General features: G+C 44.6%; 4 protein-coding genes and 1 long non-coding RNA gene across 6 annotated transcripts; 1 reads left to right on the top strand and 4 right to left on the bottom strand.

Moving 5' to 3' along the window:
• Positions 1 to 508: 508 nt before the first annotated feature.
• On the bottom strand, positions 509 to 4543 carry f7i (coagulation factor VIIi). Its single transcript, XM_088074148.1, has 8 exons — positions 4383 to 4543; positions 3816 to 3979; positions 3331 to 3355; positions 3138 to 3251; positions 2486 to 2623; positions 2002 to 2117; positions 1774 to 1894; positions 509 to 1324 (listed from the first exon to the last, which is right to left on the bottom strand). The coding sequence occupies exons 1-8, from the start codon at positions 4441 to 4443 to the stop codon at positions 696 to 698; spliced, it is 1368 nt and encodes a 455-aa protein (XP_087930274.1). The 5' UTR covers positions 4444 to 4543; the 3' UTR covers positions 509 to 695.
• A 1324-nt stretch (positions 4544 to 5867) lies between these two features.
• On the bottom strand, positions 5868 to 12646 carry f7 (coagulation factor VII). The gene is made up of 8 exons (XM_088074149.1): positions 12523 to 12646; positions 12224 to 12387; positions 12117 to 12141; positions 11273 to 11386; positions 9798 to 9944; positions 8918 to 9030; positions 7157 to 7277; positions 5868 to 6837 (listed from the first exon to the last, which is right to left on the bottom strand). Exons 1-8 carry the CDS (start codon positions 12593 to 12595, stop codon positions 6245 to 6247), a joined length of 1350 nt encoding a protein of 449 aa, XP_087930275.1. The 5' UTR covers positions 12596 to 12646; the 3' UTR covers positions 5868 to 6244.
• LOC148185440 (uncharacterized) lies at positions 10587 to 11266 on the bottom strand. Its single transcript, XR_015775811.1, has 2 exons — positions 11167 to 11266; positions 10587 to 11082 (listed from the first exon to the last, which is right to left on the bottom strand). It is a non-coding gene; the product is annotated as an uncharacterized LOC148185440 (long non-coding RNA).
• Positions 12647 to 13417: 771 nt separating the features above from the next.
• Positions 13418 to 17497, bottom strand: LOC121962947 (uncharacterized). Of its 2 annotated transcripts, none has more exons than XM_088074152.1 (9): positions 17231 to 17497; positions 16153 to 16372; positions 15938 to 16060; positions 15451 to 15680; positions 15105 to 15242; positions 14836 to 15023; positions 14656 to 14735; positions 14488 to 14571; positions 13418 to 13708 (listed from the first exon to the last, which is right to left on the bottom strand). In XM_088074152.1, the coding sequence occupies exons 2-9, from the start codon at positions 16337 to 16339 to the stop codon at positions 13563 to 13565; spliced, it is 1176 nt and encodes a 391-aa protein (XP_087930278.1). In that variant the 5' UTR covers positions 16340 to 16372; positions 17231 to 17497; the 3' UTR covers positions 13418 to 13562. The 2 variants fall into 2 exon arrangements, with proteins under 2 accessions (XP_087930278.1, XP_087930277.1); XM_088074151.1 differs by having other exon boundaries at positions 16153 to 16344.
• Positions 17498 to 17598: 101 nt separating this feature from the next.
• setdb2 (SET domain bifurcated histone lysine methyltransferase 2) lies at positions 17599 to 22740 on the top strand. Its single transcript, XM_042513415.2, has 11 exons — positions 17599 to 18034; positions 18695 to 18808; positions 18886 to 18978; positions 19082 to 19209; positions 19370 to 19657; positions 20085 to 20413; positions 20785 to 20954; positions 21028 to 21272; positions 21344 to 21559; positions 21766 to 21854; positions 22514 to 22740. The coding sequence occupies exons 1-11, from the start codon at positions 17983 to 17985 to the stop codon at positions 22671 to 22673; spliced, it is 1884 nt and encodes a 627-aa protein (XP_042369349.2). The 5' UTR covers positions 17599 to 17982; the 3' UTR covers positions 22674 to 22740.
• The last annotated feature ends 601 nt before the right edge of the window (positions 22741 to 23341 follow it).

The raw sequence follows: 23341 nt of genomic DNA, 5'->3' as shown, positions 1-23341 counted from the left end.
AAAAATCAACAAAATCTTTTCTTTTCTTTTAAAATCTTTGAAAAAAGCAAAAACATTCCTGAAGGTAGAAGAAGCAAAAATTTTAGAGATAAATAATTACCAAAAAAATGGGCCAAAATATTTACTTGAAAAATTGCCACTTTTTTTTTTTTAAAGAAAATGGCTGAGAAATTTGAAGAAAAAAAAACACATTTTTTTTAAGGAGTGAAAAATCCATCATTTCTTAAATTGAAAATTTGCCTAAAAATTTGAGAGAAAAGCTTTTTTTAAAAAACGTTTTTTACCATGTTAAACACAGTGAAAGGGTTAAACACTGTGAAAGGGTTAAACACGGTGAAAAGGTTAAACACAGCGAAAGGGTTAAACACGGTTAAAGGGTTAAACACGGTTAAAGGGTTAAACACGGTTAAAGGGTTAAACACGGTGAAAGGTCTCAATGCAGCACAGGAGCAGTGACGTCACTGCAGGTCTCAAAGGGTTAAAACAACAAATGAACTGACACGGTCTGTAATCTGTAAATACTTTTATTATATAAGTTGTTTGTGAAAATTTTCTCTTTAAATGTTGAAAAAGTTTGAACATTTTACAAACAAACAAACTTAAGATTTTAAATCAACAAACAAACAAACTAGGTTTTCAGTCAACAAACAAACAGGAAGCTGAAGTCACGGAGACGTCTGAACATTTGACTGTTTTCAAGTGAGCATCTGTTCCAGCGTCTCGAACGCTTTCTCCAGCGTCATGGCAGTGGGTGGGGCCTTCATGACGCCTTCTGCCCACTCCACAAAGTTGGCCATGTTAGCGTACACCCCGTAATAACCTGGGTGAGCGCAGCCCCGCCCCCAGCCGACCACGCCCGTCAGGAAGTGGGTGGAGCCGTAGAGCGTGATCAGCGGGCTCCCGTCGTCGCCGCGGCAGCTCTCCTGGTGCCCCTCCAGGTACCCGGCGCACAGCATGTTGGCGGTGAAGTTGAACTGGGCTCGCTGGGAGCACTGGGAGTTCTGGACAATGGGGACAGACATCCTGCGGAGGACGGGGGACAGTGGGACTGCGGCGGCCGCGGGGCTGGCGGCGTTGCCCCCGGCAGTCCTCCCGCCCCAGCCAGACACGGTGTGGTAGCGGAGCGGCAGCAGCTCGCGCTCGACAAAGTCTCGAGTCGGCAGGCAGATGGGGACAGCGTGGTGGCTCAGGACGACGGGACGACTCAGCTGCAGCAGGGCAACGTCGCTGTCGCCGGTCGCCGGGATGTAGGCGGGATGGGCGATTGCCATGGCAACAGGTATCCTCTGTTCAGTGCCATCGTCCACGTCCAACTGGTGTTCCCCTGGCAACGGACAGGAAGCATTCAAACCAGACGCCACAAAAGTCGTGTTCACAAAACAACTTTACAGAGGAACTTTTTACTTTTAAAAAGTTAAAAACAAAAAAACTTTAGAAAACGTCAGCACAAAAAAAAACCTTCTGCAAATAAAAAAACGTGTAACAATTTTAGAAAAAATTAAATTAAATTAAAACGTAGAATGACTTAACCAATCCACTTTCACAAAACACACAAAACTTAATGAAAATAAATTTCACTGATCAAGTTTTTAAATCTACTTCACAAAAAGTCATTTTAAAACTTTACTGAACTACTTCAAAGTTCAACTTTACGAAACAACGTTTTGAACTTTATCAAACTAATTTTACAAAAAGAAATGATTAACTTTTATTAAAACATTTTAAAGTAAGTTAATTTGACAATAATTTCACAGTTTTGGCCCGGGGAGTTACCTGCCACCACAGTGAGGTTTTGGGGGCTGTTGCCATGGATACAGTGGGCGGCGGTGACGACCCAGTCAGCGTTGATCAGCGCTCCTCCGCAGTGACTCTTTGCGTTCAGCTCAATCAGAACCTGAGCGACAGATTAAAACCTCCTCAGTTTATCTTCCTGGTGAAATACGATCTGAGCTTCGTCTTTCAGCCTGGGGGGGGGGTGGGGTGGGGGCAGCAGCTCCTCACCTGCCAGGGACAGTCTCCTTTGGGACACTGGTTGGACCCCACCAGTCGGGTCTGACCCAGCATGCTCTGGTTCAGGCCCGTTTCCTGAGACGACAACTGACCGCATGGAAACTTCACTGCAACGAGACATTCGCAGACCTCACCTCTAACTCGCCTCCGACTCACAGTACGCTCACCTCTTACACTGTACACGCAGTAATCCTTGCAGTAATCGGATACAAAAATATTTCTTAGTTTTGTCTCATCGTAACTGTCTGCTATTTCAGAGTCTGCCGCCCTCTGCTGCTCAGTGGCTGAACTGACGTGAACGACAAATGCTGAAAACCCACCAAGAGGTCACCAGTAAACACGGTACTCTAAACCACTCTACTATAAACTACTTTTACTTTCACAGGTACTTTTATAAAAGTAAAGTTTTCTCTAACAGGTCGTCAGTAAACACAGGTACTTGTATAAAAACAAAGTATTCAGGTGGTATTTGTACCCTGAGCGACGCACTGCCGTCCGTCTTCTCCCAGCTTGTAACCGTCGGCACAGAAACATTTCCGTCTCGGTCCAGAGCCGTCGCAGAAATGCTGACAGTGTCCGTTCAGGTAGAGACACTTGAGGAAGTCCTCGACCACTGAGGGAAGTCAATGGAAACACGTTTTAATAAACATGTACAATGAACATGGTGTACATGTTCATCACGTGTGTAGCTGCACTGAACACGCCATCTCTCCTTTATGTTGTAAAATAAAGTTCGCACGGCTCCTTTCTGTGTTTTCTTAAAGAAAAATATCTCTTTTTTAAAGAAAGAAAGAAATACGTTTTATTGTAAACGAAACGGCTGAAAGTCATAAAGTCTGAGTTGAAGATGCTGAAAATAATATTTTTATCTTAAATGATAAGAACTTTATCTCAACTTTATCAAACAACTTCAAGGAGAAACTTTTATCTGAAAGAGCAACTTAAACAACTTCATAACTTTATTGAACAACAGGTAATAACTTCACAGCTTTAGGGAACAACTTCACAACTTTAGGGAACAACTTCACTAAACTTACTGAACAACTTCACAGCTTTAGGGAACATCTGCGCTGAACCCATTAGTTGTCACAGTGATACCTGATTTTTGTTGACTGAATATTGTTCACCTGTTTCACAGTATTGTCCTTCGAATCCTTCGGTGCACTGGCACTCGTAGGACGTCCCGACGTACACACATGTGCCGTTGTTACGGCACGGGTTGATCAGACACGGGTCGCGACCTGACATAACAATCAGTCATTACACTTCTTTACAAACCGAAAACAATAAATTATTGCCAAAGTGAAAGGCGTTACTTACGGTCGTACGTCAGCCAGAATTGTCTCTGCAAAAACAAACAAACAAATGAACTCGCTGTCGGAGAACGGACATCTTTGGTGATGCAAACTTGAAATTGAAAGAACAAAATCCGTTTTAAATTTGTTATGACACTTAAGTATTCTCATGAACATTAGCTCAGTTTCTGCCACAAATAAATGTCTACGTTTGTCAAAAAACAAAAGTTTTTCATTAGATTTTTTAGTGTTTAAAAAAGAAAAAGTTGGTATTTTGGAAGGACTTTAACCACGTCACCACCCTATGAAAGAGCTGTAGGAGCAACTTTAGGGAACAACTATTTAAAGAAAACTTGAGGGAAACAACTTCATTTTAAAATAATCAGGACTTTAAATTGGTTCGACGCAGAGCGGCGTGTGAATCTGCACTTTAAAGACATTTTTGAAGAGAAAACTCCCCTGACAGTCTCAAACAGTGTTTGAGCTTCGTTCATTCAGACCGCGACTTGCCGTCTGGTCGTCGTCTTCAAAAACTTCTCGCGCTTCTTCGTAGTCGCAGATCTCCTCGATGCATTCCCTCTCCAGGTTTCCTTGCTTCAGCTCCTCCAGGAAGCCGCTGTTGGCTCGCCGCCGTCTGTGTAGCACGCCATCAGCCTCGTGCTTCTCTACGAACACTGACGACACAAACGATCGGAGAAAATCGTTCAGTCAGAGTTCTGCTCCAGACCGCAGAAACACAGATCAGCAGTCAATGTTCAAGGCAGAAAAAGTCAATGCCTGATCAATAGAGTTCAAATACCGTTTTCTCCTGTCATGAGACCCTCACTGCTTCTCCTCTAATGTCAATAATCAATCAATGACCGTTTTTATCTTTGTTACAGCTCAGGAGGAACATTACGATTAATGTTACCAACAAAAGAACATTTATATAGAGGTCAGTTAATATAAGAACATAAAGATAGAGGTCAGTTAATTTAAGAATATAAAGGTACGGGTTAGTAATGAAGAGAAATAAAGATAGCGGTTGATTCTATGATCTTTTTTTTCGGTAACTTGTCATCAGCAGAGTGAACCGACCTGCAGCAGCAGCGAGTCCTGACAGCAGGATCCAGGTGCAGCAGCAGCTCCTCAGCAGCATGACGACTTCACTCTGAACCTGCTCAGCAAACAAACAGGGTTTTAAACTGTTTGAGGCCACGCCCACCGGACCTCCGACCCTTCGACCAGGTCAGTGAACGACACCCCACAGGCAGCGTTCACACTCATGTCACATGGCTCTGCAGGCTCAGGCGATAATCTGATCTGCAGTGATGGAAAACGCTGACTGTCGCCCCTCTAACAGCCAGATGCAAAAAATAAATCAATAAATAGAAATACCAGCGCTCAAACACAGATCCACACCAGTCAGAGATACAAAACAGTTTTCACAGGTCTCCGTGCTGCTTTCTGCTGTTTACAGACCTGCGACCCGCCTGTCCGAGACAACAAACAGGACCCACTTAAAAAAAGCGACATTACTACAAATAACTACAAAACTACAAAACTACAATGTTACAAAATTGCATAACTACCATACTACATAACTAAACTGCTACAAAACTATAAAAGTACATGACTACAAAATGCCTTAACTACAAAACTATAAAAGTACATGACTACAAAACGCCTTAACTACAAAACTATAAAAGTACATGACTACAAAACGCCTTAACTACAAAACTATAAAAGTACATGACTACAAAACGACTTAACTACAAAACTATAAAAGTACATGACTACACAGCGACTTAACTACAAAACTATAAAAGTACATGACTACACAGCGACTTAACTACAAAACTATAAAAGTACATGACTACGAAACGACTTAACTACAAAACTATAAAAGTACATGACTACACAGCGACTTAACTACAAAACTATAAAAGTACATGACTACAAAACGCCTTAACTACAAAACTATAAAAGTACATAACTACAAAACGACTTAACTACAAAACTATAAAAGTACATGACTACAAAACGCCTTAACTACAAAACTATAAAAATACATGACTACACAGCGACTTAACTACAAAACTATAAAAGTACATGACTACACAGCGACTTAACTACAAAACTATAAAAGTACATGACTACAAAACGACTTAACTACAAAACTATAAAAGTACATGACTACAAAACGACTTAACTACAAAACTATAAAAGTACATGACTACAAAACGACTTAACTACAAAACTATAAACGTACATGACTACAAAACGACTTAACTACAAAACTATAAAAGTACATGACGACAAAACGCCTTAACTACAAAACTATAAAAGTACATGACTACACAGCGACTTAACTACAAAACTATAAAAGTACATGACGACAAAACGCCTTAACTACAAAACTATAAAAGTACATGACTACACAGCGACTTAACTACAAAACTATAAAAGTACATGACTACACAGCGACTTAACTACAAAACTATAAAAGTACATGACTACACAGCGACTTAACTACAAAACTACAGATCTCTGTGACTCCTGGTCGTCATTGAGACCGTTAAATGGTGAATTATTGAGACGAAGCTCCTTTAATATTTGTGTTCAATGAAACATCGACATGAGGTGAAAGTACAGAGGTGAAAGTAACTGAGTACATTTACTCAAGTACTGCACTGAAGAACAATCAAAGGTATTTGTACTATACTTGAATATCTATCTTTTTGCAGTTTGAGATTTTTGATACAGAGCAGAATCAGTCACTGACGTGTGGTTACAGATGGATAAACTGAATAAATCGATCGTCGATGCGTCAGTAACAACAGACAGATTTTTGGACTTCCAGAGTATTTTGGTGATACAACAGGAAGTCAGAGCTTGGTTTCAGAGTATTTGTACACATGTGTATTTGTGCTGTGAGTATAAAAGCTTGAGGCGGGCTCTCAGGTGGTCAGGTTGCGTACGGAGGCCTCGGTGGCGTTGGCGGTCGGGTGTGGTGTGGTGGTGTGGTTGTGGATCCAGTCCAGGTAGTTGGACACTCGGGTATAGATGCCGTAGTTGCCCGGCCGGGCGCAGCCCTTCCCCCAGCTGACGATGCCCAGCAGGAACGCCGTCTTCTTGTACTGCGTCACCAGGGGCCCGCCGCTGTCGCCTTTACACGAGTCCTGCCGGCCCTCGATGTAGCCGGCGCAGAACATGTTCTCGGTGAGCACCACGCCGCTCTCCTCCACGCACTGCTGCGTGCGGATCCGCGGGACTCTGAGGCGCCGCAGGATGTGCGAGGTGGGCCCGTTCTCCCCCCTTTTCCCCCAGCCGCTCACTGTGTGCGTGCTGACGGCCCAGAGTTCGCGCTCGGCCAGCGGCCGCGTGGGCAGGCAGGCGGGGACGACGTACGTGGTGTAGATGATGGGCGAGGCCAGGCGGAGGAGAGCGATGTCGTTGTTGGCGGTTTGCTTCACGTAGTTCTCGTGCATGATGATCTGAGCGACCGGCAGGTGCTGCTCCGTGCCCTCGCTCATCTCCGTGTTGTGCTCGCCTGGCAGATGAAGTAGAAGAAAATTTACATGTTAACGAGTCACTTGGTCACACTTCGACAGAAGGAGCCGTGACCCTCGTAACGACCGATAACACTCGTTCATTAAAACAGGTGCAGACGAAGATCCCCGACAGAGGACCTGGCTAAGACCCCAACGTCCTAAAATCCTAGAAACGTCCTTAAATCCTAGAAACATCCTAAAATCCTAGTGATGTCCTGAAATTGTCCACCTCTGTGTGCTTGACGGACAAACATGGCAATGAGTCCCTTTTTAAGGACAGAGACACTGATGTCTCTTTAAGCGTGGACGGGTTTGTACCTGCGACGACCTTCAGGAACTGAGCGTCGGCGTCCTCCAGGCAGTGAGACGCCGTCACGATCCATGTGGGTTTATAGATGACTCCTCCACAGAAACCTTTTCCTTTATACACCAGCAGAACCTTCACACACAGAACACACAGAACACACACAGAACACACACAGAACATACACAGAACACACACAGAACACACACAGAACACACAGAACACACACAGAACACACACAGAACACACACAGAACACACAGAACACACACAGAACACACACAGAACACACAGAACACACACAGAACACACACAGAACATACACAGAACACACACAGAACATACACAGAACACACAGAACACACACAGAACACACACAGAACACACACAGAACACACACAGAACATACACAGAACACACAGAACACACACAGAACACACACAGAACACACACAGAACACACAGAACACACACACAACACACACAGAACACACACAGAACACACACAGAACACACACAGAACACACAGAACACACACAGAACACACACAGAACACACACAGAACACACAGAACACACACAGAACACACACAGAACACACACAGAACACACAGAACACACACAGAACACACACAGAACACACAGAACACACACAGAACACACACAGAACACACACAGAACACACAGAACACACACAGAACACACACAGAACACAGAACACACACAGAACACACACAGAACACACAGAGCACACACAGAGCACACAGAACACACACAGAACACACACAGAACACACAGAGCACACACAGAGCACACACAGAACACACACAGAGCACACACAGAGCACACACAGAACACACACAGAACACACAGAACACACACAGAACACACAGAACACACACAGAACACACACAGAACACACACAGAACACACAGAGCACACACAGAGCACACACAGAACACACACAGAACACACAGAGCACACACAGAGCACACACAGAACACACACAGAACACACAGAACACACACAGAACACACACAGAACACACAGAACACACACAGAACACACAGCCAGTCATATTTCAACATGCAGAGAACACAGAGAGAACATGCAGAGAACACAGGGAGAACAGGCAGAGAACATGCAGAGAACATGCAGAGAACACGGAGAGAACATGCAGAGAACATGCAGAGAACACGGAGAGAACAGGCAGAGAACATGCAGAGAACACGGAAAGAACATGCAGAGAACATGCAGAGAACACGGAGAGAACAGGCAGAGAACACGGAGAGAACAGGCAGAGAACATGCAGAGAACACGGAGAGAACATGCAGAGAACATGCAGAGAACACGGAGAGAACATGCAGAGAACATGCAGAGAACACGGAGAGAACATGCAGAGAACACGGAGAGAACAGGCAGAGAACATGCAGAGAACACGGAGAGAACAGGCAGAGAACATGCAGAGAACACGGAAAGAACATGCAGAGAACACAGAGAGAACATGCAGAGAACATGCAGAGAACACGGAGAGAACAGGCAGAGAACCCGCAGAGAACCCGCTCTGCCCAGCTCCACTCTGTGGTCAGATGAGTCAAAAACAAAGCCGACACGTTTGTCCTCTGAGGACAGGCTGGTGTTTCCAGCAGGATCTGGTGTGGACCTGGATGTGGTCCAGGTTCAGAGGTCAGAGTCCAGGACTCCCCTCTCTGTTCAGCTCTGAGAACAAAACAACATCCAGGCCGAATGTGCGGACTGTCCCTTTAAGCTCAACGTACCTGCCAGGGGCATTCACCTTTGGGGCACTCCGTCCCTCCCACGATCCGACCCAGAGAGTCCGGCTGCCCCGTTTGGTTCTCCAGGACGGGGACCATGCCGCACGCTATGGACTCTGAGACACAGGAGCAAAGACGGTGTCTCAGGGTTTAGGATGAACATGGGAAAGTCCTTCTTAGTTTGACGGAGCTACGTGATCAGACGGATACGCGGAGCTTAAAAAGTATCAGACATTAATATGATTTCCTTCTTTCAATGAGTTCATTTTTTTAACCGACATCAGTCCTGATCATAATGATCAAATCTTCGTTAAATTTTAAAAGTAAAAAATAAAAAGTTTAAAAGTAAAATAAAAGTTTTGACCCTTTAAATGCCAGTTTTTTTGTCATGATGCCGCTATGTTTTTCGATGAAAGAAAATTGGGTCTGTTGTCTGACACGCCAACAAAAATTCGCTGAGATCCAAAACTATGTTCAATAATGAAAAGGAATCAACATATAATAACATGCACAAACGCGACTCACTTCAGCCTCTGCAGCCAAAGACTGAATCCACCTCAGCACCGTTTCACTGCGCCCAAAAAAACAGAAGCATTCTCAGAAACGAAATACCGTACGGAGGTGAAATCACGATTAATATTTAGTTTATGTTGTAAAAATCTATTGGATCAAAATCTTTTCTGAGTTTCAATGACACAATTTTAATATTTTAAAATTATTCTCAGGTTTTAGATTTCAGGGACATGAGGCGCTCAAAGATACTCCAGGAAGTGACATCACTACGAGCAAAAATACCGACATCGGCTCTGGAGGAGCGTTTCTGCTGCGGAGCGAGTTTCGATGACACAGCAGAATCCTGTTGCAGTCAGAATCGCCGACTCACCTTTTGCCACACAGCTCCGTCCATCGACGTCCAGGAAGTAGCCCTCTGCACACGAGCAGTTGCGTCTTCGTCCTCCCTCGTCTTCATCGCAGAAATGTTCGCAGCCTCCGTTCTCCAGCAGGCAGGTGTCGGGAACGGACAGGAACTCTGCAAACAGTCCGACACTTTGACCGCCAACACACACGAGTTCACAACCAGCAAATATCTGGTTTTTGGTACACCGTCATTTAGAGTGCCAACACCGAAAACATTTTTAACCCTTCATTTAACGAGATGCCAGATGCCAAACTGCTCAGTGCACCAGACTTAAAGCATTTTTTAATGATTTTATATTTTATATTATATTTTTACATTTTGGTAAATTATTTTTCTTTAAAATTGGTTGGTAATTTTGAAAAAACACATGTTGAAGTCAAGTTTTCTTTAAAAGCTCTTGGCTTTTTTTCTTTTTAAATTTTTGGTGATTTATTTTATTTACATTTAATATTAAATAATAAATAATTTATTAATAATTATTTAATAATAAATTAAAAAATGTATATTTTTGATTTTTTTTTCTTTTAAAGTTTTTGTGTTTTTTAAAGGAAGCACGCAGGCCTGGCTCAGTAAAATTTTCTAAAAATATTACCGGCAGAAACTGTGAAAACATGAATTGGATCATTGGATTTTTGCATTTTCAACAGTCCTTGAATACATCCTGTGTCACTGTACAGGTTTGTGAAACAAAATTCCAGAACTTTTCCAGGTTTTCATGACCGTACGAACTCTGAGATTAGATAAAACAGTCTGTTCACCTCACCTCAGTCATTTTAATTTCAGCAAAATGTATCTTGTGGACTGGAAGAAAAATTATATTTTTGTAGTCAGCTGCAAAAATGTATTTTGTATTTGTGATATTAATAATTTATATAATCAAAAAAAGTGCATCTCTGTATTGATGTGATATTGCCACACAGAAATATTGCGATACTATAGTGGATCAATTTCCCTCCACTTCTGGTTTAAAGTAAGAAAAGTTTCCTGATCATATTAGACGTTTTATCACCATTTGAACCGAAAACATTTTGGGCCATTCAGACAATCTTTTAGGGCCAATAGTTTGCTAAAAAGTACAAACGTGTGTCGTCTACATGACCGTAAAAACAAATATTTTAACAATGAAATAAAAGGGCCAACATCAACATGTCAACAGAAAACAAAACAGGACCAAGAACGGAGCCCTGAGGAACCCCTCAGCTCCAAACAGCCGCAGCATTCACAACATCTGAAATGTCGTTTTTTGGACCTCATGTTGTGGTTTTTGGACCTCGTGTTGTGGTTTTTGGACCTCGTGTTGTGGTTTTTTGACCTCGTGTTGTGGTTTTTGGACCTCGTGTTGTGGTTTTTGGACCTCGTGTTGTCGTTTTTGGACCTCGTGTTGTCGTTTTTGGACCCCGTGTTGAGCGGTCAGGTGCGTGTGAAAGTCTGTCACTCACCGAGCTCACAGTTGAGTCCGCTGAACTGCGGCAGGCAGAGGCAGGTGTAGGATGAACCCTGACTGGAGCAGCTGCCGCCATTCACACAGGGGGCAGACTCACAGCTGTCTGGGACTGCAGGACCAAAACACAAAGAGCTGACTTTTAAAAGACAACCGTCCTCATTGTCCACCTGTCCTACAGTTCAAAGTGTGACCTAAAGGGATCAGTTTGACATCTTTTCACCTCCTCCGAAATAAACTCAGACAAAAAAAACAAACAAAAAACAGCGAAGTAAGTCTGAGACGTTAATAAAGTCCCTATGTCCTAAAACGACACATTAAGTCCATTGTCCTCAAGACTATAAATAAGTCACCAAGACAATAATATAATTCCAATGTCCTCAAACAAGACAGTAATTAAGTCCTACCATCCTCAAATGAGATCATAATTAAGTCTCAGTGTCCTCAAAAAAGACTTTAAGTCCCCAAGACAATAATATTGCCCCAACGTCCTCAAACAAGACAGTAAAAAAGTCCTAACAAACTTAGCATAAATGGAAAAAAAAAGTATCCAGGAATGAGGACATCAGTTCAGCAGAATGAAGTATAAGGTGTGATGTCCCTGTGTGAGGACGCACGGTCTCAGACGGTGGATTACTGATGACGTGTGGTGGCAGTTTGTCTTTTTTGGCTGTCTGTCCTCACAGAGCTCAGCAGGACGGAGAGCTCTGGACGTTTCTATGAGGCCGTCAGAATATTTACACCTGAATTTGTCCGTTCAGTCTTGATTTGTGCAGAGTGGTCTGGTGTTTTTACAGTAAACCCAGAGGTGGTCTTTGTCAGAAAAAGGTGTGGGGTCTTACGGTTGTAGGTTCTCCAGAATTCGTCCTGAGGAGACACATATGTCACACAGATGTTAGAGTGATTCAGAAGGACGGATGTTGGTTTTACAGGTAGAAACCGGTCTGACCGTGGTCTCCGTGTGTTCAAACACCTCCCGCGCCTCCTCATAGGAGCATATCTCCTCCAGACACTCCCTCTTCAGGTCTCCCATCTGCAGCTCCTCCAGCCAGCCAGAGTTATACCGCCGAGTCCGGACCAGGACGCCATGAGCTTGATCTGGATCCAGAAAGACTTGAGAAGAAGAACCAGTTCAACGTAATGCCTCATGAGTTTGGTTTGTGAAGAGGTGACATTCAGCCTCAGCTGAAGTCTACGCTGAACTGAACCTCTGTTAAGTGAAAGAACGGATCTGGATCATTTCCTCACCTGACGCTGGCCGGCAGCTGCAGACGCTGAAGACGAAGGTGAAGAAGACTCTTGGCCACATCGCTGGTTTCATCACACAGTCGAGTGCTCTGCTGCTTCTACTCGGATCGGACTTTGGACCCCACGTCCCCCCTCCACCACTGATCACATGACCCCCGTGGAAAGACCAGTCTGACACAATGTGACCCGCTCACAGCCTGACAGCTCTCTGACAGAGGAACCTGAAGAACGCTCCGGCTTTGGAAAATCATTCGTTCAATTTCAGAGTCCGGAGAGAAGACGGATCCTCTTTGTGTTTCCAGAACAGATTTACAAAGAAATCAAACCAAAAATGACTTGAAACCTGAACGGAGGGACCCATCTGACACAACCTGACCCCAAATATTACAACTACGTTACTACCACCAGCACGACCTGGACAGATCTCTGCGTAAAGGAACTCTGTCAGTATGATTTAAATGTCCTTTTTGCCCTTTTACCTGGATCAGACCAGTTTTAGGAACTACTTTATTTAACTTACAGAACAACTTCACAACTTTAGGGAACAACTTCACAACTTTAGGGAACAACTTCACAACTTCAGGGAACAACTACAAAACTTTAGGAAAGTACTTTACAACTTTAGGGAACACTCCATCACATGTAAAAGTCCCAAATTCAAAATGTTACTGAAGTAAAAGTACAATATATTATTAAAGAAATGTACTGGCTACTTAACATGTATCTAAAGTACTTAAAATGTATCATCTGAATTATATTTGTTAACTGCTGATTTGTCCATATAAGGACTGATTGTTAATATCCTTCATTGGTATTTTTGTCCTGCAATGATTTTACATTTTCATAGATTTTATCTTTATTCCATATTAAAAGTCGAAAACACATAACAAACAAATGCAATGAAAAAAATAATTTTATTATCAAATCAACAATTAAATAAAGGAAGTGGAATTAAAGGAGAATCAGGAAGACAAGCTTTGATTGGTTTGTATTTTCAGTGCTGCAGTTCCCCTCCGCTCCTCTGGGGGGCGACGCTGCTCTCAGTCCATCTGTGTCAGGATGTTGGGGATGAATTCCTGGGCGTCTCTCAGCTCCTCCCTCCACTGCTGAGGGACGGCGTCCCCTCTGTAGGAGCCCCCGGCCCCCAGCAGGGCCCCCAACGCCGCCCCGCGGTTACAGTTCTCACCTGGAACATTATTGACAGATTTAGAACCTCACATTATTTATTAGGATTTATTTTCCTTACGAATATGTTTGTTTATCTGTTTGTTTTTGTTTTGCATTAGTTTGTTTGAGTCCTGTGCTGTCATCTGTTTGATTATCTTGTTTTCATGTCTAACAATTGGATTAATTAAATTTAAAAACAAAACTCTGCTTTGATATAGCTTATAGATAGGGCTGGCTCAGGCTTTCGTCTTTGGTAAAGCTTAAAGTTAGGGCTGGCTCAGACTCGCCTCTTTGATAAAGCTTAAAGTTAGGGCTGGCTCAGACTGTTGTCTTTTGGAAAAGCTTAAAGTTAGGGCTGGCTCAGACTCATCTTTGATAAAGCTTAAAGTTAGGGCTGGCTCAGACTGTTGTCTTTGGTAAAGCTTAAAGTTAGGGCTGGCTCAGACTTTCGTCTTTGGTAAAGCACATAGATAGGGCTGGCTCAGACTGTTGTCTTTGATAAAGCTTAAAGTTAGGGCTGGCTCGGACTTTCGTCTTTGGTAAAGCACATAGATAAGGCTGGCTCAGACTGTTGTCTTTGATAAAGCTTAAAGTTAGGGCTGGCTCAGACTGTTGTCTTTGGTAAAGCTTAAAGTTAGGGCTGGCTCAGACTGTTGTCTTTGGTAAAGCTTAAAGTTAGGGCTGGCTCAGACTTTCGTCTTTGGTAAAGCACATAGATAGGACTGGCTCAGGCTTTCTTGAACCAGCCCCTGAATAGGCTGATATACGCCTGGTCAAAGCTCCACTGCTGTTACGAACCTCCACAGTTGGTGTTGGTCAGGATTCCTCCGGTGAGGTCGTCATGAAACTGGTGAGCCAGGTAGAACATGCTGGACAGAGCTCCTGTAGGGGAGGGTTTGATTAGTGCAATCATTGATCATTAGAGATCAGTGGAGATCATGTGACCTGTGGTGCAGATCTGTGAACCTTTAGTGTAGCAGGCCAGACCGAAGTGCTTCACAGCCCTCTGATGGACCTGCAGACGCTTTTCAGAGGACGCTGGAAACCTGGAACACAGATACAGATACCATCCTAAAGCTGGACACGCAGGGGACACTTGAGACAGACCTTATGTCCTCCTGACATCACACAGGAAGTGGCTGCTACCTGGCGGCCTGGTGGCCGTAGCTCTGGCAGTCCTCCCAGGCGTCCAGCCTCCTCAGAGCGTGCTCGGCCTGCTGCTGGATGCTGGCTCCGCCTAGCACGGCGTGCAGCGCCTGGCTGTAGATGGACACGTATTCAGGCACCTTGGGATGGGGGTGTGTGAGCTTCACAAACTCCACCGCTGCTGAGACCTGAGGACACAACAGAACGTTAAAGATGTTACGCCACATCGTCTTTGACATCCGTTAAATGTGTGTTTAAATGCCACCCACAGCACGCTTCTCATTGGCTGAGGCGGACAGCAGGATAAAAGGGAGGATCATGGGAAGGCAGCCGATGGCGTCCAGTTGGCTGTCTGGGAACGAGGAGCTCATAATGTGGCGGCTGCGATTTTCTGCAAATGCAAGAACCTGAAAAACACAAAGAACACTGTAAGAACAGAAGGAGCTTTTGGTTGTGTCAGGGTGCGTTTGATTTATCTACTGGCCGAGGTCTGTCGGTTCTGCTGGGGTGCGTTTGATTTACCTGACGGGGCGAGGTCTGTCGGTTCTGCTGGGGTGCGTTTGATTTAACTACGGGGCGAGGTCTGTCGGTTCTGCTGGGGTGCATTTGATTTACCTGACGGGGCGAGGTCGGTCTGCTGTCCTGCCAGTCGGAGAAGAAGGAGCGGTGGAAGGACTCGGCATACGTGTCCTGGTGTGAGCCGGGCGTTGTCATGAAGTGGATATAGTCCGATAGGACGGCGGCTCGGGCGTCCGCCTGAGAGACGTCGCTGAAACGTCCAGTGAGCAAGCGGGCCGCCCGCAGGGAACAGAGGACATTAAGTGTGTTGTCCCCGGCCTGAAGACCTGAAGACCACAAACACAATATGCAGTACTCAGTCATAGTCCTAATTGATTTCCGAATACTCAGTCTAAGTCCTGAAAAAATCTGAGTACTCAGTCTAAGTCCTGACTAAGTCCCAAGTACTAGGTCTGGGTCTTGACTAAGTCCATGTACTTAGTCTGAGTCCTTCCTAAGTTCTTAGTACTCAATCTGAGTCCTGACTAAGTTCCGAGTTCACAGTCAGAACTGGGTACTGGACCGAGTATTGAATTAGCAGAACCTTGATGGTAGTGGACGGAGCCATCGGAGGACTTCCACAGATTCAGTTTGTTGTGGAGGATCACGTTACCGACCACATCGGGTTTCTTGGCGCCTGATGACCAGGCGGTCCGCCCGCTACCAGCTGCAACACACAAACAGGAAGTTCAGGATAAATATGAGGATGTTTCCAGAACTTTCCAGGACTTTATGAAGGGATTCCAGGGCTCTTCGTACCGATGTTGGACAGGCTGAGGATGCTGGACGGGTGTCTGAGTCTGGGCGAGTGGAAGCCAGAAATCCAACCTCCAAAGTCTCTCCTTATGTCTCCGATGTCGTAGTACCAGTGGACCGGCATGGACATGGAGTCAGCCGCACACATCCCCCACAATGCATCACTCACCGCCCGCCGCATCTGAGCCATCTCACCTGAGGAGTAAGGTGTGACCTCTGAGCTCTGTGGACAAGAGACAGACCTAAGACTGTCCTCTTTGATAAAGCTTAAAGTTAGGGCTATTTATTTCACATAACATTTCAGAGTTTCTCTTTTCTCAAAAACACAATTGACTCCTTTTTTCCCTAAAAACATTTGTTTGTGTTCTTTTTTAAATTTATTTTTATATTCTGGTGACATTTTTGAAAATCTACAAACTTTTGTCAATTTTCTTTTAAAAAGTTTGACTTTTTTCTTCAAAAGACATTGGCATTGCATTTTTTTTACGATGTTTATTTACTGTAATACATTTTGGTAATTATTTTTCGGGATGTTATAAATGTTTTGGGGAAATCTTTTCATTAATATTTTAATTATTGATATTTTCTTTGTCTTAACATTTTTGGCAACTTTGTTTTTCTGTCTAAAAATGTATTCTTCTTTCGGCGATGTTTTCTCACACAACTATTTTTGGCAATTTCTCTGTTTTAAAAAATCTTGCTTTTTTTTCCTTTCAAGAAAATTTGGTGATTATTGTTCTATATAATTTTTTGTGGTGATCCCCCCCCCTAAAATAATTTGCCATTTATGTTATATATATATATATAATTTTTAATCTGATTTTTTCCTATGTTAAGAAATCGTGCCCCCCAACCCTAAATCACTAAAATGACACAATTAATCACAACCAGGAACTGTAAAAACAAAAATGATTGTTCATATCTGATGAACAACACACAACCGAATCTGAAATACAAACAAGCGGAAACACGTGCAGCTTCACCTGCTCTGACAAACAGTCCCTGACCTCCTGACTCTGTATATATTAATGCATCACAGAGTGTGTGTGAGTGTGTGTATGTGTGTGTGTGTGTATCAGACCTGTCGCAGCTCCGGGTTTTTGCTGTCGGGGTGAATTTTTACATAACTTCAAACCTTTTCTGTTATAAAACTGCACCGGAAGAGGCTAACGTTAGCATGCTAACGTAAACAAACGGCTGCTCTCGGCTCTGTAATTAAACTTTACCGTCTGTATGTGTTTTATTTAATGTGACCGGACTAAATTTACCTCCATAAAAAGTCACATTTCATTCATTAAAACGTTAAGAAATAGTTTAATAAACCGCTGCAGTTTATTTTGTAACCTGTCTGAGGTACGGTGGTCAGTGTGGATCAACTCAAAACGCGAAGCGATCGGTGAGGATAATTTTTCCCTGAGCTGAGGCTGCCAGGCTGACGCACTGCGATCAGCAAACTCAAAAGAGCAAAAATTCACGATAACAGTGTTTATGTGCTGATAATGAAATACAATAATCAGCATTGTGGTGACAGTGGCAAAAAAATCAGGCTACGGGACCAAAAACGTCCTAGAAAACTAAACTCGGGACCTATTTTTCTTTCTTTTAGCTACGGCGTCTGTTGAGGGTCACGTTTTGGCGTAAATCAGTGGAAACGCGAACATGTGATAGCAGCGCCAGTTTGAGTGCGCGTTAAACTTTAATTTAACGGTCAAAAAGAAATCAGCGGTCTGTTTCTCGTTAATGCTGATGTTTCACTGGTGGTTTACGGTTTTTAAGCTCAGGCAGCTAACGGCTAACGGTTGTTTTTAGCTCAGTTAGCCCGCTGCTAGCAGGATGCTAACGATGGAGCCCGAAGAAGAAGCAGCGTTAGACCCTGAAGATGTCGGTGAGACTTTTTATTATTTTAATATTTTTTAATCTTCATAACTAAAGCGTTAGACCCTGAAGATGTCGGTGAGACTTTTTATTATTTTAATATTTTTTAATCTTCATAACTAAAGCGTTAGACCCTGAAGATGTCGGTGAGACTTTTTATTATTTTAATATTTTTTAATCTTCATAACTAAAGCGTTAGACCCTGAAGATGTCGGTGAGACTTTTTATTATTTTCATTGGTAATTTAACTGGTTAAACCTGTGATGTTTAATTATCCTTAAATTTAAAATTTGACAGAATCTGAGAGTTTGAAACCTCTTTATTTTAATTCAGTTTGAGTCATTAAAGTCTGAGTTCAGTGTTTTCTGTCACACAGCTGCTCTGAAAAACTGTTAGGGACCGTTGTTTATTCCTGAGAGGAGGGGGAGGCTGTTAGGGGACAGGCGCGCTGTCAGAACCGGCTGGTCCAGAGGGGAATCACAGTCCGCCTGCAGGTTCTTCAGACCGATGGGCGTGGCTGGGGTGTCCGTTGCCGTGACGACCTGTTACACCCAGTAGTAATAATAATAATAATAATAATAACAATAAAGATACAAATAATAATAACAATAAAGATTACATAATAATGATAATAATAATAACAAAAGTAATAATGATGTGTGTTGTTCAGAGCGGGCCAAGGCCTTCTGGAGCGAGGAGGATGTGGACCAGGTGTTTCAGGGGGTCTTTGAGTACCTGGATCACCTGAAGAGTGTCCTGAAGAAGAACACGGCCACTGATAAAGGTACGCTCACGCTCACCTGACGCACACCTGGCACAGGAAGTGCTGCCGCTGACTTCCTGTCCCTCTGTGTTGATCAGAGTACGTTCAGGGTCTGAAGCTGCTGGAGTCTCTCAACTGTCCTCAGGCGTCCAATCAGGACTCGTCTGTGGTCCAGGTGGTCATTGGCTCAGGTACACACACACACACACACACACACACACACACACATACATAAAATAAAGAAGTAAAGACGCTGCGTGTAGAGTCTTATTTTGGTGGGGTCTTCCTTTCCAGGTGAGCTGCTGCCGGCTCAGTTCCCCCACACAGCGCCCCCCTCCCCTCCCTCCCCCACAGGCCGAGAGGAGCTGCTGCGACCTCTGACCCCCCTCCACCTGCAGTACCAACCCCACCCCTGCTCCCAGGTAACACACTCTACACACTGTGTACAAGTACACACAGTTTACTACACGCTGTGTACAAATACACTCTGTTTACTACACGCTGTGTACAAATACACTCTGTTTACTACACTCTGTGTACAAATACACTCTGTTTACTACAGTCTTACTTGTGGGGTTTCAGTTGTGCCTGCCCAGTTTACCCAGCATGCCTCAGTCCGCCCCTCCGTTCTGGGGTCAGAACCCCCTGAAGGTCCCGCTGCTCTGCGGCTTTAAGAGGCTGAGCGCCGTGCCCATGATGTCATCGAGAGTGGACGGCGAGGGGGCGGACCCTGCCGTAAGTGAGGATGGGATGGAGGACAGTGTGGAGGACTGGGACGTCGTCTACAAAGCCCCATGTGGACAGAGTCTCCGTAACCATGACGACGTGATACGTTTCCTGTTGGCCACTGAGAGCTACGACATCCTGCAGGTTTGTTACATTACATCAGGTACCTCACTGCAGTAAAAGTACGTCAGATGCATGTAATAGTACCTCAGACTTTCAGTAGTGTAAGTGAAGGACAGTCAGTAGTGTAAGTGAAGGACAGTCAGTAGTGTAAGTGAAGGACAGTCAGTAGTGTAAGTGAAGGACAGTCAGTAGTGTAAGTGAAGGACAGTCAGTAGTGTAAGTAAAGGACAGTCAGTAGTGTAAGTAAAGGACAGTCAGTAGTGTAAGTAAAGGACAGTCAGTAGTGTAAGTAAAGGACAGTCAGTAGTGTAAGTAAAGGACAGTCAGTAGTGTAAGTAAAGGACAGTCAGTAGTGTAAGTAAAGGACAGTCAGTAGTGTAAGTGAAGGACAGTCAGTAGTGCAGTGTTGCCTTGAGGGTCAGTCAGTAAAGTGCAGGTTCCTGTGCAGGTGGACTTCTTCACCTTTAACCCGTCTGTCCGGTTGGACCCTCCCCCGCCGGTGGGCCCACGGCGGCCTGAGATGGACCTGAGCCGGGGGTCAGAGCCCACGCCGGTGCAGCTGTGTGTCGGAGACGGCGGTGTCCGGCCCGCCGACTTCCGCTATAGGAAGGATCGCTGGCCACACGGGTGCTTCCTGACGCGCGGCCCGGCGCTGTTCAGCGTCTGCTGCGACTGCACCGACGGCTGCAGCGACGCCAAGCACTGCGCCTGCGTGGCTGCGACCAGAGGAGGGCGCCACTACAGCCACCACCGGCTGACGGAGCCGATACCGTCAGGGTGAGACCACGAAGACTCTTCTGACTGAAACAGTTTGTCATTTTCTGTTTTATATTCAGTCAGTAATGATTTGCATCAGTGAAACTCAACCTGTGGGCGGTGGGCCAAATCTGGCCCCTCATAGGGTCCCTGGTGGCCCACAACCATTTTCGAATTGACAAAAAAAATAGTGATGAATAGTCTTTGTCCTTTTAGTGTCCATAAGGTGCCAGAGTGCATAAAACATCATCAAAATAGAGCCCTCACACCCCCCAACAGAGGACACAGCTACGACCCTAATGTCCCAAAATCCCAGAAATCTTCTAAAATTCTAGAAATGTCCAAAAATTGTAGAGACACCCTGAAGTCCTACCCATGTGTCTCTGTCTCAGGGTGTACGAGTGCGGTCCGTGGTGTGGCTGCGTCCGGGCGCGCTGTCAGAACCGGCTGGTCCAGAGGGGTATCACAGTCCGCCTGCAGGTCTGTCAGACCGATGGGCGTGGCTGGGGTGTCCGTTGCCGTGACGATCTGGACCGCGGCACGTTCGTGTGCATGTACGCAGGTGAGGGGCTTGCAAGTTTGGTTATATGAAGAGCTTTATTCATGGTGGTGAGGTAACGGCGCCGTGTGTCCAGGTGTGGTCCTGCAGAAGGTCCAGAATCCCACTGAGGCTCTGCCCCCGAAGCTGACGAGGGCGGACCTCCCGTCAGACGATGAGGTAGAGGTCGTCACCGAGTGGCTGGCCCCGCCCGTACTGGAGAGCCGCAACAGCCTGCTGGAGCCCCCCAAGTCCCCGCCCACCTCGCCGCCACTGCACGTACCCGTCATCCAGAGGCCTGTAGACACCGCCGCTGCTGCGGCGCCTCAGGACAGAGACAAGGTGAGACAGGACACAGTCACTGTCTCACTATGACCTTTGACCTCAGTAAGACAACCTCCGGTCTGTTTCAGACGGTGCTGGTCGGCGCTCCGCCGCCTCCAACTCGTGCCGCCGTCCCGTTAGGTGACAGCTCGCCTCACAACTCGACATCCTGCCGTGCGGTGGTGGCGGCGGTCCACAGCGTGAATGGCAGCGAGACGAAGAAGAGTTTAAAGAGAACGCTGAAGGTGGACGACGTTTACGTCCTGGACGCCAGTAAGGAGGGAAACGTCAGCCGCTTCATCAACGTGAGTCACAGCAGCTCGCCATGTGACGGTTTGATCAGCGTTTACTGGTTCTTAATGATTATTTTTTATTAATATGTATCTTTATTTATTTATTATGAAGCATTATTTATCATTAATCATTGTTGCGCAGAACACGTTTAAGGAATGAAATTAAAAACAAACCATAATAAGGTTTGACCTTTGACCTGTGCGTCTGCTCCGTACAGCACAGCTGCCGTCCGAACCTGTTCGTCCAGAACGTCTTCACCGACTGCCACGACCCCGCCTTCCCCGCCATCGCCTTCTTCACCAGCAGGTCAGAGACCACCACCACAACAACATGTTTGTTTGTTTGTTTATTTATAAATCTCGCTGTGGCTCAGGGCGGTGAAGGATGTTTGTTTGTTTGTTTGTTTGTTTATAAATCTCGCTGTGGCTCAGGGCGGTGAAGGATGTTTGTTTGTTTGTTTGTTTGTCTGTTTATAAATCTCGCTGTGGCTCAGGGCGGTGAAGGATGTTTGTTTGTTTGTTTGTTTGTTTGTTTGTTTAAAAATCTCACTGTGGCTCAGGGCGGTGAAGGATGTTTGTTTGTTTGTTTATAAATCTTGCTGTGGCTCAGGGCGGTGAAGGATGTTTGTTTGTTTGTTTGTTTGTTTAAAAATCTCACTGTGGCTCAGGGCGGTGAAGGATGTCTGTTTGTTTGTTTGTTTGTTTGTTTATAAATCTCGCTGTGGCTCAGGGCGGTGAAGGATGTTTGTTTGTTTGTTTATAAATCTCGCTGTGGCTCAGGGCGGTGAAGGATGTTTGTTTGTTTGTTTGTTTGTTTGTTTATTTATAAATCTCACTGTGGCTCAGGGCGGTGAAGGATGTTTGTTTGTTTGTTTGTTTGTTTATTTATAAATCTCACTGTGGCTCAGGGCGGTGAAGGATGTTTGTTTGTTTGTTTGTTTGTTTATAAATCTCACTGTGGCTCAGGGCGGTGAAGGCCGGCACGGAGCTGACCTGGAACTACTCAGCGGACACGCAGAGCAAACAGGAAGTGGCGTGTTTGTGCGGCAGCGACGGTTGCTGGGGACAGTTCACCCTGGAGGAGCAGCTGTGTGTCGTCTGTGAGGTCGAAGGTCAAACTCACTGATGACATCATGTTTTTTACTCACATGGTGATGTTATGTTTTTTAATAAAATGACTTATTTTGTAAATATACTCTGATTTTACTTACTTTACTTGACTTTTATTTTGCTAACAGAGTTCAAGGGAAAATGTTAGTCATTTGAGCTTTATTCTGAAATTCCATGGTAGGAATAGTGGAGGTCTTTTTGTTATATCCGAACCTTTTATTTTGAAACTCTATGTCCAATATTAAGAGAGAGAGGCTTTTACTCTGAAACTTGTATCTGTCACTAACCTTTGATTTGCATATTGAAAAAAATTTCAGAAAACTGAACACTTTTTGTCTTCATGATAGAAATCAGTGAGGAATTTTCATAAATGTTAAATGTTCTTAAATGTCTACAAAAGTGTCAAATCTTTACCGTGTTGAACTTTTCCGTCACGTCTTTAGAGGGTTTTGTTCTCAGACGGAGTCCGAAATCTTCACCTCGCGGCACTGAAACACCAAATTCAAAAGCTTTCTTCCTGTCTCAAATTTATATAACTTCTTATGTCTAAAAACATGCCTTTTTTTTCTTTTAAAGATTATTTTTTGGCATTTTAGCCTTTATTAGATCAAAAGCATGAAAGGGAGAGAGAGGGGGGACGACATGCAGCAAAGGGAGTCAAACCTGCGGCTGCTGCGGTGAGGA

Source organism: Plectropomus leopardus, chromosome 24, assembly GCF_026936395.1.
Source record: "Plectropomus leopardus strain MGB_pleo_1.0 chromosome 24, ASM2693639v1, whole genome shotgun sequence".
Lineage (NCBI taxonomy): Eukaryota > Metazoa > Chordata > Actinopteri > Perciformes > Serranidae > Plectropomus > Plectropomus leopardus.
The sequence above is the reverse complement of the archived record's forward strand: the minus strand, read 5'-3'. Positions and strand labels throughout refer to the sequence as shown.

What these genes read in the sequence shown, in the direction of transcription:
- LOC121962947 (XM_088074152.1), bottom strand. Translation starts at nt 16,339, where the DNA reads ATGGCTCAGATGCGGCGGGCGGTGAGTGATGCATTGTGGGGGATGTGT. An exon ending in CAGCCAATGAGAAGCGTGCT is followed by an intron (nt 15,024 to 15,104) that starts GTGGGTGGCATT and finishes TTGTGTCCTCAG; the next exon opens with GTCTCAGCAGCGGTGGAGTT. An exon ending in TCTGGCCTGCTACACTAAAG is followed by an intron (nt 14,572 to 14,655) that starts GTTCACAGATCT and finishes CCTCCCCTACAG; the next exon opens with GAGCTCTGTCCAGCATGTTC.
- f7i (XM_088074148.1), bottom strand. Translation starts at nt 4,443, where the DNA reads ATGCTGCTGAGGAGCTGCTGCTGCACCTGGATCCTGCTGTCAGGACTC. An exon ending in TTGAAGACGACGACCAGACG is followed by an intron (nt 3,356 to 3,815) that starts GCAAGTCGCGGT and finishes TTGTTTTTGCAG; the next exon opens with AGACAATTCTGGCTGACGTA. An exon ending in AAACCTCACTGTGGTGGCAG is followed by an intron (nt 1,325 to 1,773) that starts GTAACTCCCCGG and finishes GTCCGTTGCCAG; the next exon opens with GGGAACACCAGTTGGACGTG.
- f7 (XM_088074149.1), bottom strand. Translation starts at nt 12,595, where the DNA reads ATGAAACCAGCGATGTGGCCAAGAGTCTTCTTCACCTTCGTCTTCAGC. An exon ending in CGGACTCAACTGTGAGCTCG is followed by an intron (nt 9,945 to 11,272) that starts GTGAGTGACAGA and finishes GACTGTTTGCAG; the next exon opens with AGTTCCTGTCCGTTCCCGAC. An exon ending in ACGGAGCTGTGTGGCAAAAG is followed by an intron (nt 9,031 to 9,797) that starts GTGAGTCGGCGA and finishes CCTGTGTCTCAG; the next exon opens with AGTCCATAGCGTGCGGCATG.
- setdb2 (XM_042513415.2), top strand. Translation starts at nt 17,983, where the DNA reads ATGCTAACGATGGAGCCCGAAGAAGAAGCAGCGTTAGACCCTGAAGAT. An exon ending in CCAGGTGGTCATTGGCTCAG is followed by an intron (nt 18,979 to 19,081) that starts GTACACACACAC and finishes CTTCCTTTCCAG; the next exon opens with GTGAGCTGCTGCCGGCTCAG. An exon ending in GTTCGTGTGCATGTACGCAG is followed by an intron (nt 20,955 to 21,027) that starts GTGAGGGGCTTG and finishes CCGTGTGTCCAG; the next exon opens with GTGTGGTCCTGCAGAAGGTC.